At 26.3% G+C, this 18,323-nt stretch overlaps 1 protein-coding gene across 1 annotated transcript; it reads left to right on the top strand.

Annotated features, from left to right (window-relative positions):
• The first annotated feature begins 10,580 nt into the window (after nucleotides 1-10,580).
• LOC100202742 (neurexin-3b) lies at nucleotides 10,581-16,571 on the top strand. The gene is made up of 7 exons (XM_065787988.1): nucleotides 10,581-11,490; nucleotides 11,873-12,087; nucleotides 14,416-14,619; nucleotides 14,727-14,986; nucleotides 15,150-15,291; nucleotides 15,551-15,621; nucleotides 15,756-16,571. The coding sequence occupies exons 1-7, from the start codon at nucleotides 10,943-10,945 to the stop codon at nucleotides 16,050-16,052; spliced, it is 1,737 nt and encodes a 578-aa protein (XP_065644060.1). The 5' UTR covers nucleotides 10,581-10,942; the 3' UTR covers nucleotides 16,053-16,571.
• Nucleotides 16,572-18,323: the final 1,752 nt, after the last annotated feature.

Here is an 18,323-nt window from a genome sequence, read left to right as displayed (position 1 = left end):
TTTTTTTTATTCTTTATACGTGAAACCCCTGGGAGCCTGTCTTTATGTATTTTAATAGTGAAACAGTAGACCACCTTATAATTTTATTTATTTACTACTGTAACATTATTAATACCTCTGCAGGGCAAACGCCCGAGGAGAATAAACTACAATACGATATGATGATGATTTTGTAGTATTTGCACCTTCAAATTCGTTTGCAATTCCAGTCTGCTTTCTCTATGCTATCTTTTTAACACACTTCTTCTGTCTTTCACTCTAAGGTATCTTTTTTCTTCCCAAACTCACTTTACTCTCAGTCCGTAGAACAAGTTATGACGCTCCTTTTGGAGCTGAACTAGTCTTTGCGGGCCTTGGTAATGTGGCCTCTATATGGCAATTAGCCGGAGGTGGATAAACCACGATGCCAGCAATGTTGATTCATATCAAAGACACGACACGTTACTTCACGACAAAGAGACTTCACGACAAAGTTACTTGAGGAAGTGTTCATATCAAGTTAACTCCCTTCAAGTCTAATTAATGTCGGCGTACATTAATTAGGTGACCTAACAAACAGTACGTATTGCACCTTCTAACATCGTGTGCAATTCTGTCCGCTCTCTCTATGCCATCTTTCTAACACAACTTCTTCTATCTTTCACTTTGATATATCTTCGTTCTTCCCAAACTCACCTTACTCTCGGTCCGTAGAGCGGGTTATGACGCTTCCTTAGGAGCTGAACTTGTCTTTGCGGGCCTTGGTAATGTGGCCTCTATATGGCAATTAGCTGGAGGAGGATAAACCACAATACCAGCTATGTTTTTTTTTGTATATATATATATATTTATATATATATATATATATATATATATATATATATATATATATATATATATATATATATATATATATATATATATATATATATATATATATAGCAAAATATAATACAAATAAATTTAACTTCAATAAAAGTTAAATATAACGTTGTGCAAGCGTAAAATATAACGTTGATTCAACTTAAAATACAATCTTTCGCCAGCGTACAATACAAGGTTTTGTCAACGTAAAACACAACGTTGAATCAACGTAAAATATTATGCAATACCGACTTAAAGTTGGGCCAACGTTGTTTTTTGGTTGCACTTGTAACCAAAACTATATCGAAACAACGTTGGGTGTCGATGTTGGGCCAACGCAACGCGCAACATTGTTCATACGTTTTATTAACGTAAGTGTGCTAGCTGGGATAATCCTAAAATAAGAATGTTCTGAAAATGCATTTAATTAAAAAATTATTTCATAAAAATTCTAGACAATTCAATTTGAAAAAAAAAAATGTCCAAAATAAAATTTCAATGTTATCGATAATATAAACCGGGTTGCTTAATTTAAAAATATTTATTCTAAAAATGAATTGTAAAAGGATGGCGAATATTTGCGTTTTTGTTTTGGCACGTTTAGGTAGTTACAAAGGCTATAAAGGACACTGATAGAAACATTTTTTCATTTATATATATATATATATATATAAATATAAATATATATATATATACATATATATATATATATATATATATATATATATATATATATATATATATATATATATATATATATATATATATATATATATATATATATATAGGGTAAAGGAAGGTATGTTCGTGATATATGTAATTTCGTGATATTTCGCTCGGCATTTGTAGCGAACATACCTATTAGTCAAAAACATCGAAATTGCGTCAAATGGTACCCCGGGGTACTACTGTCGATTCACAAATAGTCGTTGGGTGCGTGTGATACATCAATTGTTTACTATCAGTTTGTACATTCTTTAGCATTATTTAACGTGCGTTCAGCACATTTGTTTGGAGTACTTGTCCAACATTTTTATTTCCAGACTTGTGTTTTAAGGTAAGTAAATTATTTTTATTAAATATTAAACTAGAAAAGATGCTTGATTTAATGGTAAAACTTTTGTTTTTTTATTAACTTCCTATAACTTATGATTCCTTATCGCAGTTACACATTTTCTTAACGTTTTCACCTCAAATGAATTTACATTTTTAATCATGTTTCTTTTATTAAATATAATGACATTAAAAATTGTTTTAAGCACGATATAACTATATAGTTAAATGATAATAATATCTTTCTCTATACGAATCTGCAAATATTTTTGCAACCACTAGATGTAGGAATATACAAGCCACTTAAGTCAAACTGGGCCACTAGCTTAAATGACTTTATGAGGGAAAATCCTGGAGAAAAACCAAATCGGACAACTTTTCATACAATATTGAATCCAGCATTTATTAAAAGCTTTTCTAAAAAAAATATAGAAAATGCATTTAAAAAAAGTGGCATTAAAAAAAATGGGTGCAGTGTTCCTATTGTTTAGTACCTTATCATGAGAGTTGTCAAACATATGAGGACATTGGTGAAGTATTTATGTGTGATAAATGTTGTCAACAAGAATGTGATTTAGAAAAATAAGTTAATCAGATATAAGTATGGTTAATATTATAGTTATTATATTAAGAGTTTTTTGTAGGTCTGTTATTTTATTTTCTAAGCTACCTATGTTAAAAGTATATTTTTTTTATATATAAATATAAAGTAATGAAAGTATTATTATAATTTTGTTAACTTATAAGCCTGACTATATTTATATTTTATGAACTTAAAGTCTGATTGAATAGTTATGAATTCAAAACAAGTGTTGATATTTTTTGTTATATTATACCAAATGTTATACTTAATTAATAAAGAAAAATTTAAATATTATTGTGTATTCACGAAATTACCTAACCACTATCACGAAATTAAATATCATATCACAAAATTACCTAACTTTTCTCAATGACTTTTGAGCTTTTATAAAAACTTATCAAAGGACTTAAAATCCCAAAACTGCATAGATTCTAGTAACTTTACTCTATGTACATCAAACAATTAAAGTAATTAAGTAAAATTACTGAAATTGACTTTGTAATTACACATCTAGTTAATTTATCACGAACATACCTTCCTTTACCCTATATATATATATAATGTTAGGCTTTTATCCCAATCTGGTCCACAGATTGATAATCATTAAAGCTTTTAAAAAATATTGGGTTTTAAATTGAAATAAGCATAAATTTAAAAATTGCGAATTTTCTTGATTTCACATATAGCTTTTCTGAAAATTCATACAAGCTTTTAAGAAAACTGAATGATGAATTATTGTATATTAATATTAACTCAAACCATCAAGACCAAATTCTAACACAAATTCAATTTCAATTAATAACTGACTAAACCAAAACTCCGCTGATAAAAATGTACTCAGTTTCTCTAAAAATATTTATCATTGTAAATTAAAAGTTTTATGCAACTTATGAGAGGGCGGGAAGTGTTTATCTACAAATTTTAAAAATAATTTTCTTTTGTTTTTAGGAACATTTTTGCTATATGGGTGGTCGAACTAAATTATGTTTCTAGTTCTATTTCGCTTTTTAACATTTTTTTTTTAGGGTTAAATTTTGAACTAAAATTTGACCCTAAAAAAAAAAAAAAAAAGAATAGGAAAATTGTTTTTAAAATTGGTAGATAAACACTTCCCGCCCTCTCATAAATTGCATAAAACTTTTAATTAACAATCTTTAGAGGAACTGAATACATTTTCATCAGAAGAGTTTTGGTTTAGCCTGTAATTAATTAAAATTGGTATTTGTTTTAATCAAAATACAATCAAAGTCAGCTACAATTGCACAAAAAAAAAGGAAACGATTGCCTACGAAGTGAAAAATTTTTATCAAAAAACCTGGTATATAAATGTGTTGTTCCTTCTAAGAATGTACCTGATAAACAATATATTGACTTAGCAGAGGGTGAATGAAATAAAAAACGTTTTGTTAATCATAAGCAATCCTTTAAAAATAAAAAGTATTAAAAAGACACCATACTGTCAAAATACAAATGGGAATTGAAACATAAAAAATTGTTGATTTTATTTTGAATTGGTCTATCCTTAAAACAGCAATTGCGTATAATAATATTTCTAAAAAATTGTGTATTATGATTAAAAGAAAAGTTTTAAATAATAATAACTACCAATGCAAATTAAGAATGTTTATTAAATAAAAAAGCGGAATTTACTTCTACATATAGACTTGAAAATAAGTTTTTCTTAAAACACTATAAAAATAAGTGAGATAAAAAAAAAAGACAAATCTTTCAATAAAAAAAAATTGTTTAAAAAAAAAGCATAAGCAAACAATCCTAAAGAATTTTTTTATAATAGTGTCATCATATTCCACAAATGTGTGAAATATTACAGTAGTTTAGACATTTATGACTGTTTGTAATTTAATTTTTAGTATAAATTGTAAATTTATTAATTTGATCATTCATTTCTGATGAGTCATTATTGACGAAACACTATTTAAATTAAAAAATTTGGAAGGGATTTTCTAGTAATTTATTATTGCTTAGTTTTTTTCATACTGCACACTCTACTTTGTAGAATACGTTTAAAATTATTTATGAGTGTTTAAACCCATGCCAAACCCTCAGTCGATGTAGCAGCAGTCCTTTGCGAAAGCAGGCTATAAAATAGTCTATGTGTTTACTGAAGGTCCCGAGCGCGGGCTACTTTAGTGAGACATCAGAGTTGTTTTCTAAAAACATTTATAGTTGTAAATATATATATATATATATATATATATATATATATATATATATATATATATATATATATATATATATATATATATATATGCTACAAATGTATATACAACCTGATATATATATATTAACGTTATTACCTCTACTCATCCTGCTTTTATATATATATACATTTATTAATCACCCACTGTATATAATACAAGGTAAATTATTATAAAGAAATTTTTGAAAAGAAAATTTTCCATTATTCCATTGAGTTCCAGAACTCAATAGCATAATTCAACCTTTAAAGACCTTTTTTTAGGGATTGTATTTTTTAAGACAATATGTTTATGTTTATTTTATCTTTATTTCAATATGAAACAATGCAATTGAGTCGTTTTTTATTTATTTTCACGTGCTATTTCAAAAACCAATTATATAGCTGTTAGTAATTAAGATATTCAGAATGATGTCCTGATTTTTAGAATGATGTCCTGATTTTTAGAATGATGTCCTGATTTGATAATCAAGTTGATTATATAGCTGTACTAGATTTCTGTGCAGCTAGTTTGAAGTAAAAGAAAATAAATAGTTACTTTTTCAAATATCCTTTAATCCTTAAATGGCAAATGACAAGGTTGATGTTTTTTGCAAGAAAGTTTCTATAAAAGGATATGTTTAACGCAGTAAATTTTTTTCTTTAACAAAAAGGGTTTTGATAAAGCACAAAGCATTGCAATATTGATAAAACATTTTATAAAAATCGCCTTTAATATATCAGTCAAAGTTATTTAAGAAATTTGGAATTAGCGGATATTTATATTAGAAAACCAAAAAATCTATTCTTAACAGAAGAAGAAATAATTTTGGTAAAATAACTAGCAAATGCTAAAAAAATTTGCATTACGGACTTACTATTTAGCAGATCATATTCTTTGCATATGAGTATGCTTCAGCAAATCATTAAGTTGAAATTTCATGGATAAAGAATAAATGCGCTGTTAAACAATAGCTACAAGATTTTTGCAAAAGATATTACGATTATTAACTTCATCTACAGTCAACACATTTTTATAGATCTTCTTTATTCAATATAGAAACATTAGAAAGTTATCTATAAAAATTATATTAATGTCTCAGAATGCTGTTATTTTAAACCATAAAAAATTTTGAACAGTAAATAATCACAATTTACGTTCCACCAAAAATTAAAGCCTTAAAATACAAAAAACAAGAATGGAGTATAATTGGTGCAAATGGTATATTATTAATTGATTGGTAGTGCCACTGGAAAAGCATCCAACTTCTACTTGTATTTCCACACGCTAAATTTAATAACTCTATGTTGAATGATGTTGAACTCCATGCTGAATGATGTTGAACTCCATGTTGAATGATGCTCATTCTGGTTGTGCATTATATAGTGTAACCTTTGGATTAAAATTTTACTTAATTAAAGATAATTGAATGATATCTCAAGAAAATACTGATTAATCGGTTACAACTTACTTAAAATTATTTTCAAATTGCTCCACTTTACACATTTATCATCATTTATCATTTGGAAAAATATATAACTACACCAAAATCATAGATAGAATTAAAAAAAAAAACTTTGCTTTTTTTTGGTTTCTCTAACCTCATAAGTTATAACAAAGCTTTCTTGAATTACTTTAGTTATTGATAAAAAATATTAGTTAATTAGTTTAATTGTTTCGTATTACTAAAATATTTAATCAAATGCCCCGAAGTGGTAACGATTGGTTAAAATCAATTATAGCTGTTAAAGATTACAAAAAGGCAAAAGATTGGAACGAATGTAATTCAACAATTTGTATTTATAAACTATAAATCAAAAAATTTTCGGAAATTTGAACTGGTATGCTATTGAGATAAGTATAAGTTCATGGGGAGCCTAAAGAAAACAGCTAATTAGGAAGCATCTTAACGTCATTAATTCTTTGATTTTTTTATGATTTTATTGTAATTTTTAAATAGACAATAGTTTATTAATCTAGTTTTTTTGTATATTTTTTTAGAATTTACATCTTCAAAAGATGTATTGGTGCTTTACGCCGAGATAACGCCTAGTAATTTACCGGATACATCAAGATTTCTAATGATAAAACTAACATTTAAAAAATCAATAGATCAACATTAATTAATTGACGATATTCATAAAGTCTAATTAATTTTTTTTTAACAATTATATTAGATCAAAGGCAATTAAAACTTATTATGACGTAGTTCATATATATATATATATATATATACTTTTTACTGAATGATACTATTTTTTTTTAATTACTATAAAATAATAGTTTTATTCAGCCGTTTACTTTTTGCTACTATTCAAGAATATAAGGCAGATTATTTTGTTAACTGACGGCTCATGAACTATGAAATAAACAACAATACTTATCGGATTCTTCAGAACTTATATTAAAAATAAAAAAAGGAGGAGGGAAAGAAAATTGATTGACAGTAGATTTATAGACAGGATTTTTAAGACCAAAACTTTCTTGTCAGCTGAAATCTTTGTGAAAATGAGTTTACTTTAATTTTTTTTTTACCTGATTGTTAACATAAGCTTAAATTTAACTTAGCAAATGTTTTAATAAATTTGACATAATAATTGCTTGCTGCTAATTATTGGGAAGTGCCAATATTAAAAAAAATCAAACTTTAGTCAATGCAATATCGAAGAGATGCATAACTTTTGAACGGTTACGTAAAAACACTTTTAAATACAGAGTAGAATCTAATGGCGGAATAATGCATAATTGCTTTCAAAGAAATTGTAATCTACCTCAAACAATGCATTTTTACAGATGAAAAAGCTTACTTCCGGATCATTTATCTTTGTAGTTTATTTTAGTAATCTTATTTAAACTTTTCTGAGCCTCGGAATCGAGGTTAACATAAAATCACAGTTAACGTAATTATGTTATGCTAAAACGTCATGTGTACGTACATTTTTACATTCATACGTATTTTTGGGTAAATTGATGGATTGTTTTGGTGGTTTGAACCAATATCATGAATCCTCTAATCTTTGACTTGGCATCTGTTGAAACTGATTAGAAATTTCAGTATCTTTCAATAAAAACATTTTATATTTTAAAGATTGAATAAAGTTTATTTGATATTTAAATCGTACTAATCATAGTGAGATAAACTTTTAACATCGTTCATTATTAATGTAGTATTAATCGTTTCAAGTTGAATGTATTCTTTTTACTTTTAAATATAAAACAAAATAAATAGTTTATTATAAACTTTATTAAATTATACAATTAAAATGCATTTAGGGTCTTTGAGATAGATAGTTAACAAAAATGTTATAAATTACAAACCTTTTTATGCTTCTAATGTGAAGCAATGAGGTTATACAAAAATTTACGTTGGTTGGGCCATAAAACTCTTTTAAGAGATAAATAAATTTAAAATTTAAATAACTCTAAGACAAAATTAAAAAATAAAATTTAAAAGAATTGCAATATTTTTTATTACAACTTTTTAGTTTTGCGGTACCTGTGTGGAGGGTGTATAAACTTTATAATATATAATATCATATTATATATGATAAAACTTTATAATATATGATGAAACTTTATAATATATAATATTATATATTATAAAGTTTCATCATATATAAAATCACATATATGATGAAATTTTATAATATATAACACTATATATATAATATTATATATTATAAAGTTTCATCATTTATATTATCATATATTATAAAGTTTCATCATATATATGATGAAACTTTATAATATATGATATTATAATATATTTTTAAGCAGCCGTGGTGCAGTGGTTAGAAGCAAGAGGTCCGAGGTTCGACGCTGGCTCTTGCCCAATAAGCAACTTTGGTAAGGAAGGAGGCGTGAACTTCCTGGTTAAATACTTTTTTTTTTTTTTTTTTTTTTTAGGTGCCCCAAGAAGTCCTAACGGTCTTGTCACAGAGCACCGCGGATGTGCATTTAACCAGGAAGTTCACGCCTCCTTCCTTACCGTGACGCGAAAATATGCCCAGAGCTCGTTTCGAACCTAGATCTCCTGCTTATAAAGCAAGCGTTCTAACCACTGCGCCACGGCCGCACAAATACTTCTCCGCGTCCAAGAAGACCTATCGTCTTCTTGGAGCATCTTAACAACTAATGTATGTATGTATGTATGTATGTATGTATGTATGTATGTATGTATGTATGTATGTATGTATGTATGTATGTATGTATGTATGTATGTATGTATGTATGTATGTATGTATGTATGTATGTATGTATGTATGTATGTATGTATGTATGTATGTATGTATGTATGTATGTATGTATGTATGTATGTATGTATGTATGTATGTATGTATGTATGTATGTATGTATGTATGTATGTATGTATGTATGTATGTATGTATGTATGTATGTATGTATGTATGTATGTATGTATGTATGTATGTATGTATATATCGATTTATAAATTATCTTATTGCATAATGTATTTTAAAACTTTTCCATTTTAAAAGTAATTAAATACAAAAATTATACTAAGAATTACAGATTTTTTTATAATTTCAAATGTTTTATTCTTAATAAAGAGTTTTGCATTTTAATCTTTTATATTTTAAGGAAACATCACAATAACCACAAATGCCAAACCAAAGTTGAAGCAACATTATTTGTAAAGTATTGAAGCAACGTTGAAGTAACGTTGTCTATAAAATGATTAATGTCTTTCCAAATTAGAACCACGAAGAGCTATAGTAATAATAAAATTACATCAGTTTGTTAATATTAAGAGGATCACCTGAAAATTAATTTTTTTAAATAAATTCATTTTTGCTTTACTGTTAGCCTGTTTTTAATTCTTTTCTTCGCTATTTTTCAAACTTCTATTATGAGTTGAACCAGTTTTTGGGATCTTGGTACATTGAATCTGCAAGGCAAATAGCCGGAGGAGAATAAATAACAATGGCTTATAAGCAGTGTTTTAACATAGCCTAGCAGCTGCTTTTTATAGTATTAACCATTAAAATTTTAAGTTACGTGGTCTCTGTAAGGCAAGTAACTGGACGATAACAAACAACAATGCCTTGTAGCCTATATTCTAGCATTACCCATCAGCCGCTTTTGGTTGTATAAATCACTAAACTTTTAAGTTTGGAGCAAGTTGTTTGGCATATTCATCGTAAATATATAACTTATATTGTAATATTGTTGTTTTTCCCTAAGTAGTGCAGACTAATTTTTAAAAAAGCGCTACTATTAAATAAAGTGTAAAACAATGAATACTTTTAAAAAATACGCAGAAAAAGACTACAAATTTTTAGTGTTGTAAAATTGGGGTCAAATTTTTATTTTATTACAGAAAAAGATAATGCAATTTTGACCCTGCTAACATTTAACATAAAATGTACCTTTGCGTGCGCGGGCTCGAAATTATCCTTGAAATGTAAAAGTCGTAATTTTATGCGATTTTCTCATCAACTTTTGAATTATTTTGTGATTAAAATATTATTAATTTAGTATTGATAAAATAAATTGATAAAATGAACGAATTATTAAAGTTTATAGAAATAAAAGATAGACAAAATAAAAAGTGAAGAAATAACTAAGTAAAAAATAAATAAGTTTTTGGAGAACATTACTTAATTAATTTTAATATCAGATTTTAAAACAAATAAAAATAATAATAATAATAGCGTATTTTAAATTTTGTTATATTCTATTTAAAGATTTAAAAAAAAATAACAATAAACCAGAGACATAGTTAATCCAACGTTTTTAGGGCGGAAATAATATTTTGGACGGAAACGATATTTTCTTAAAAGAAAAAAATTTGATCTTAAAATATTTATTGATAAGTTTATAACGAAGACCTGCATTTTTTGTTAGATGAATCCATTTTTTCCAAAATGAGCAAAAAAACCATAACCTGTAATTACTATTTACTTATATGGTTAAGACATAATATAGAATTTATATATTTATAATAAATACTCAAGCGCTTCGTGAACTTAACCAATCAAAAGTAGAGCAAAAAAGCTTAAGATGACTTACTGATTCTATTATAAATGAAATAATTCCATTGGGTATTATGGTTTTACTGCGAAGATTTCTTAAATAAAAATCAGCACAAAGGATCAGCGGTGCACTGGTACAGACAAAGTTAATACAAATAGCAAATTGGCAATATATTGCTTCGTCAAAATCTTCAACCGTTTGTTGCGTGAAAGAGAAAAACGAATACAGATAAAGCATCTGTAAATTTCTAATGTATTGGGTTTAATGAAGAATGTTTACATTATTTAATAAAAAAGGATATTTATTGATTTTATTTTTTATATGGTACATTCAATTTTTCGATTGTATAACTTTGTTCGATAACTCCAAATCGTACGCCGTATATGATAAATGGAATATAACAACGGTTGGAAAACTGGTACTGAACTTTAAAACTCAAAGTCAGTACAGCTTATTGTTATATGTGGATGATAAATCAGAAGATGGTTTAGAAAACGCAGAAAATAATAGCGAAGGAAATTATCTAGAAATTTCACTTAATAAGGGTCAAGTTGAAGTAATAAAACAAACGGTTAAATTGTCCGGAGAACTTCATAAACAAGTTTTATCATTAGGAGAAAATGTGAACAATCTAGAATGGCATACTTTAACTGTAACAAAATATATCGGTACTTTGCAAGTGTCAGTTGATAGCAACGTTGCTCTGCTTGATTTTTCAAGTAATGACGACAAATTTCAGATAAATTCTTATCTTTATATTGGAGGACTATCAGAAGAAAAAATAAAAAGCTCGTTTGGTTTTGCCAAACTTAAACCTAGGTATATTAAGTTTTTAGTAATTCTATTAGTTTATATGGGTGGAGGTTGAACTTTATTATTTTTGTTTCCTGTTTTTTTATTTTAATTTAAGTTATAGCTTTTAGCAAACATTTTCCTTGAGCTTATTTTTTATTTTTAATTAATTTAAATTTATATATATTTTTAATTTTTTTTTTTTTTTTACAACTTGAGATTATCAAAAATTAATCAAGCGTGTAATATTATTTAATTTATTAAGTAGTTTGTTTAATATTCGATTGATAAATGTTTTTTTTTAGCCGACATTTATTTGTGCAGAGTTAATTAATTCTGAAGTTTTAATTAATTCTTAAATTTTAATTCATTTCAATTATAGATAATATTTGCTTTATAAATCCCTTAGATTTGTTGGTTGCATTGAGTCGCTTCAATACTCATCAAGCAATACATACTTAAAACCAGCTCAAACATTCTTAAAAAGTGAAAGAATTGCCCCGAACTGCTTAGATTCTTGTAGCCTCAATCCATGCGCTAACAAAGGAAAATGCATAAACCTGTTTACAAGAGCAGCATGTGATTGCTTTGGAACAGGGTTTACTGGAGAAATTTGTAACAATTGTAAGTACAAAAAATCTTCTTTGTTATCTAAGCTTGCTGCAGATAAAGTATTTCTGCTAAGATGGGTCTTCAACTGGATGGAATAAAGGTATTTACCCAAATAGGGTGTATATGGGTGTAAGTAGGGTTTTTGCAAATAGGGTGTAGCAAAAAATAAATTTAAAATTGTTCTTTAATTTTTTAGTTTTTTTTTCTCCATAAAAAGATATGCAAATTTTTGTGATTATACCCTTGTTTATACGTGTGCATGTGCGCTTGAGTATCAAAAAATAGCGGGTTTTAATATTGACAAAAAACAGCAACATGTCTTACTTATTATTTTTTTAAATTACTCTAAAACGTTTTAAAAAGTAAAAATTTAAACTTTTTTTTTATGACAATGTTAAAGTATATGACGGTCTAACAGGTAAGAAAAGATTATTCATGTTTAGAGATTTACATGAATGAATTGAACTTCATAAAAAAAATTATGTTTATTTTAACATATTATTTTTAAATTTTAGCTTTAAAATCAATTTATAAAAAATCACTTTATTTTTACTTAATTTGAATCTTACGAAGATTCATAGTTGAGGGATTTAACCGATTCATTTTATCAATAGAGAGCGTGCAAGTTAGGCTAACAGGTTTAAAAGTTGAGCTAAATAATCATTAGTGCAACCAACTATTAACAAAGAGGAGGGATACTTCCTTATTTAAATTGGATATAACCATTAAACTCTAAATGTTAATTTATTTCATTTTGATTTTTCTAACTGTTTTATTAATAAATTCTTTGGATTTTAGTTGTGCCTCACAAAGTTACACATTGTTTCACTTTTAGAGAAAACCTTTCGTGCCGATGAAAATAGAATACATATATGATAACAAACAACGCTTCAAATCTAATTACCGCCTCTGATAATATTGAAAACTGTACAATTGTAAAGGGACAATGAAAAAGAACAACAATGAATTTGATAAATATATCAAACTCTTTACTATTGATCACAGTACTTATTAAAAAAGTTTTAATCCGGATTATTTTCATAAGGACGTAAATGACGATCTTAAACAAAAATATATTCAAAATGTTGTTTATTTGAATAACAAAATAAATGCTATTGAACGTTAGCTCCACAGTAAATCATCAATAAAACTAATTGTTTGTTCTTCTAAAAAAATCTTCTTTATTTTTGAAGTTTATGCTACAGATATATCAATAAAAACTAACGTACTGTAACTAATGGAAACTGTACTTAATACAATCCAATGTACTGTATCTAACGGAAACCAAGTTACATAAATACCAATATAAGATATTCATTATTGATAAATTAAGTGAATCAATATTATACTTAACTCAACAAAATTCTTTTACTTAAGAAAATTTTGTAAAAAAGTGTTAAAATTAAAAAAAATATTGAACACACGTTCACTTACACGCTATACTATAATTTAACGGACTTAAAGGTCATTTATTTTCTACAAATAAGTAAACAAAATTTTATTTTATTAACAGAATATATATATATATATATATATATATATATATATATATATATATATATATGTATATATATATATATATATATATATATATATATATATATATATATATATATATATATATATATGGGTTGCGGGGATAGCGAGTTCGTAAGCCGCAAGAGGGCGGCAAGTAAATTTGGGCGGAAAGTCTTACTTCACATGTTGAAATTTTGTTATTGTAAATTAAAAAAAAAATGTAAATGATATTATTTTCCATGTAATTTTCTAGCAAATTTACAAAATTTTCAGGGGCGGCCGAAAAGCTATTGCACAAGGTTGCCAAGAAGGCTAAGGCTGGCACTGGTGTCTTGTTGATTATTCACCCCAAATAATTTATTGTGAACTTTCTTTTTTTCTCGGTTAATACACAAAAGATCAAGCCGTAATCGATCTTTTTCTTATAAACATTTAATTAACTGAGTTATTTGTTAATTAAATGCTTATTCGTTACGTATTTTGAGTGGAGTGCGGGTGGAGCAGTTTTATAGCAGAAAAAAAATGTTCAAAATAAATTTATAAATTAATTTGCTCTGAAATTTAATTGATTAGTTTTTTACTTTACAACGACTTTTACTATTGAGACTTATGTTTACGTACTCTAAAAATAGTTTAATTTCGTCAAGAGATTACCATACACAAAAAAAAAGACTATTGTTCATATTAATAGGCAAATGTTTGCAAGTTTACATTTATAAGAAGCATATTAGCATTGTATTAATAAATGTATAGGTTTTCTGTAAAATATGATAATTATCTGTAGAAACAGTTATTACTTTATCAAAAACTTTTGCCTATCAGATGCTGACACCATAAACCAAGATGACGATGATTATCTTATATGGAATGCAAGCGACTTATATGCAACTGCTGTTTACTTGCGGTTCAGATTTAAAGTTGCGAACCCCAACGGAATACTTTTCTACACAAAGCGAAAAGGAATATTGCTTTTAATTGAAGTTGTAGAAGGAAAATTGAGAGTTGCTGGCGGTCCTACTACATCGGGTATAACTTTATTTTATTTCAATTCAGTTAACTAATTATCGAAATACTAGTTAACTTTATTGTTTCATTTAAATCTATAACTTTTGTTTAACTTTTTTTTTTTAAAGTTCCATCTGAGGTTATGCATCAACTGGATGTAATGGATGCTCAATGGCACTCAGTAGATATGACTAAAAAAGGCAATGTTGTAACCGTAGTATTAGATTCAATATATAAAAGCAATTTCACCATTAAGACAATAAGTGGTATTGATAGCTTAGATCAAGAACCTGTATACTTTGGTGGCGTCCCTTTCCCAAAATATACTTATGGTGTTAACTCAATGAAGAACTTTGTAGGGTGTCTTCAACAAGTTGAATTCAATAAGGTAATAATGCCGTTGCTCATTGTTTTTTATCTTTTAATTTATTCATTATTCATACATATATATATATATATATATATATATATATATATATATATATATATATATATATATATATATATATATATATATATATATATATATATACATATATACACATCTTAAGGATGATGTCATATACAAAGTTCTGCATACAATAAATAAAAACATTGAAAAAGTTGGCCACGTTCATATTGGTTGTTCATATAACAAGAGCAATATTGTTATTCCAAAAACAACAACATCAACATCAACAACAACAACAAGAAGTAAGCGTTGACTTTTATGATGATCTTAAACACAAAATGATAATTGTTTTTTGCAAAATGTATTTGTACTGTAAAATTTAAACCTAAAAGTGATGCAGTTTTTTAAGTGACTTACTTTTTACGTGGTCTTATTTTTAAGTTATATACTTTTTCATGTCGTATACTTTTTTCTGTTGCTTACTGTTTTAGACTTTTAAAATAAATAGTTAACTTCAAGGATTGTGAGATTTATCTAAATCTTTAATCTTTTTTATTTCAGATAAGATTATTGATAACAATTTCGCAACAGGTTCCAATAATATAAAGATCATAGAAGTAAATGAAAGAATAGTAAGTTACTTTACATTTGAAGTTATTTGTATTGGTTATATTGGTTTCTATTTTTTGTGTACATTATGTTGCATTAAAAATGAGACATTAAAGAAGATCATCAACTATTTATCTTGAATATATTTATTTAACAGATAGAAAAGTTTCATACCAAAGAAACAAGCGTAAGTCAAAGTGTCATAGTATGGATAACGGCTGCAATTGTTATAGGAACAATAATAATATTGATATCTGCAGCCTGCGTAGTTCATCACATCAGAATGAGGTATACTCATAGAAGTCGATCGGCTCGCTCAATAGCGGATCTTGAAAATGAGCATGAACTAATTAAAAAAAAGACAGCATTTGTAAAATCTGATTCAACTAAAGATGATGTTAATAAGAAAATCCCGCAAGATGAAAAACACTTTATTTCTAGAGACGCTAATTAAAAACCTTTTGGTCGTCCTTTAAATTATGGATCTTATAATTAGTTCTCATTATTATCTTCAATAAACTTGATCTCCATTTAAAAAAGAGTACAAGATAACATTAATGAGTTTTTGACTACTCAAAAGCTGAAGCAACTTGAGGCATCAACTTTAGGCAACAACTAAAACAAGTTAAGAATCAATTTGATACAGAAACTAAAGCAGTTTGAAGCATCAACCTGACACCCAAAAAATACCCCAGTAAAACATGACATAATTTGGACATCTAGAAGATGTCTATATGTTTTTATGCGGACATAGCAATGTTTAAACACTTCGTGTTTACTGGGACTGAGAGCATTTATTTAATAATACAAATATAAATTATTTTTGAAAATATATGTAAATAAATTATAATTAAATTTTGCTTGTAATGTATTTATTAGCATAGTAAAAAAAGTATCAATAAATATTATCAAAATAAAAATTACAAAAAATTGTAACAAAATATAAATTGAGGAAGGAGATAACTGATGAATAGTTTGCTGGTATGAGCTTATTTTTTTGACCACACACAAAGTCTTTCATTTGTTGTTTTATATTTTTTAACGAAATCATTAGCTTGTTTACGTTTATACATATCATATGTATAGGTATACATGAACCAATAAATATCACATAACAATTTTATAAAAAATAATGTCACTGATTTTTATTGTAGCAAAAATCTATGCAAAACACTTTACGTGTTCATTAATAAATTTTGTCGTAAGGAATTGTCGGGAGATGTAAAAAAGAAGAAAAAGTATTAAATATAGAATTAAAAGATATTTAATATTACATAATAGTGTTGTGACCAAAACTAAAAATTGTAATTAACTAAACTAAAAAAACAAGAACTAAAACTGATCGACTAACTTTTTAGTTTTATTAAAATTACCCGACTAACTTTTTAGTCGACTAATTTTAGTTAGATTAAAATATAAGTCGACTCATTTTTGTTAAACTAAAACTTATCTTAAATCCCACCACTAAAATATATATATATATATAAATATATATATATATATATATATATATATATATATATATATATATATATATATATATATATATATATATATATATATATATATTTGATAAACACTTCTGAAAAAAAATTTACTTAAAGACTTCTGAAAAAAAATAAAATATTTTAATCAATAGTATTTATAGCTTATTATTCATTCATTAATAAATCAATAAAATAAAATAAGTTTTTTAATAAATACTTATTTAATGTTATGTTATTAATAATTTATTGTTATTAATAATTTATTGTTATTAATAATATAAATAAGTTATTAATAATTTATTGAAATAAACATTGATTTGAGTTTACATAAACTAATAGTACAATATTATGAAGTAATCTATTGACATGCTTTGAATATGTTTTCAAATAACGTATAGGATAGAGTTAGCGCCAGGTTGGTTGGCGTCATTACGTAAACGGCGGATAAATTTTTGCAGAAGTGTTTAAAAATGTTTTTGATTTTGCGGATTGCGTTTTAAATTTTGAAAGTAAAATGTGAATTGTTCTTGTGTAAACTAAGTGTGGTTTGCTTTGTTTAAGGTGGTAGACTACTAAAAAAATTCGATAAAATCGATTTTTCAAAAGTTGTAACATTTTAAACAGTAACTATTGTAGAATCTAAAAATATTTAGATCTTCATATGTGCAAAATTTTTTAGACCTGAAAACATATTTATTTTAGCAGGGTTGTTTTGCTTCCCCAAGCAACGCTCATAGCAACGGCGATTTTAGGTTAGAAAACATGGATTGTTTACCACATCTTACAAATTCTTAACTCTCAAACCCATTTTGTACCTGCTTCTTTGTTATTAGTTTTTCTATTTTGTAAATGACAAAACTATTCTATTTTATCTGAAAAAACAAAGCTGTTGATTAGGTTTATTACTAACATAAATGTAAAGTAATTGCTATCAAAATGGGTTCTGTAGATCGAAGATATAAATCTAGATGTAAAAAACGTAAATGTTGCAGATTACTTGAAAATACTATTGACTTGTCTTCTTCAACTTCAAATAATATTTCACCTTCTACGAATGCATTGTTGAACAAATCATCAGCTTCTGCTAAATAGTTAAATCTGCCCACTACTGATGCTTCAATTCTTCAAGATAAATATAATGTAACATTCTGGATTTTTCATATTTTTAATTCTGTTTTAAGTTCAATTTTAAATCTTGTTGGTTCATGTCTAAAGTCCAAATCATTGTTAAAATTTAA

The sequence above is a fragment of the Hydra vulgaris genome, chromosome 01 (assembly GCF_038396675.1).
Source record: "Hydra vulgaris chromosome 01, alternate assembly HydraT2T_AEP".
Classification (NCBI taxonomy): Eukaryota; Metazoa; Cnidaria; class Hydrozoa; order Anthoathecata; family Hydridae; genus Hydra; species Hydra vulgaris.
Note: the sequence above shows the minus strand (reverse complement) of the source record. Positions and strands in the feature narration are given on the sequence as shown.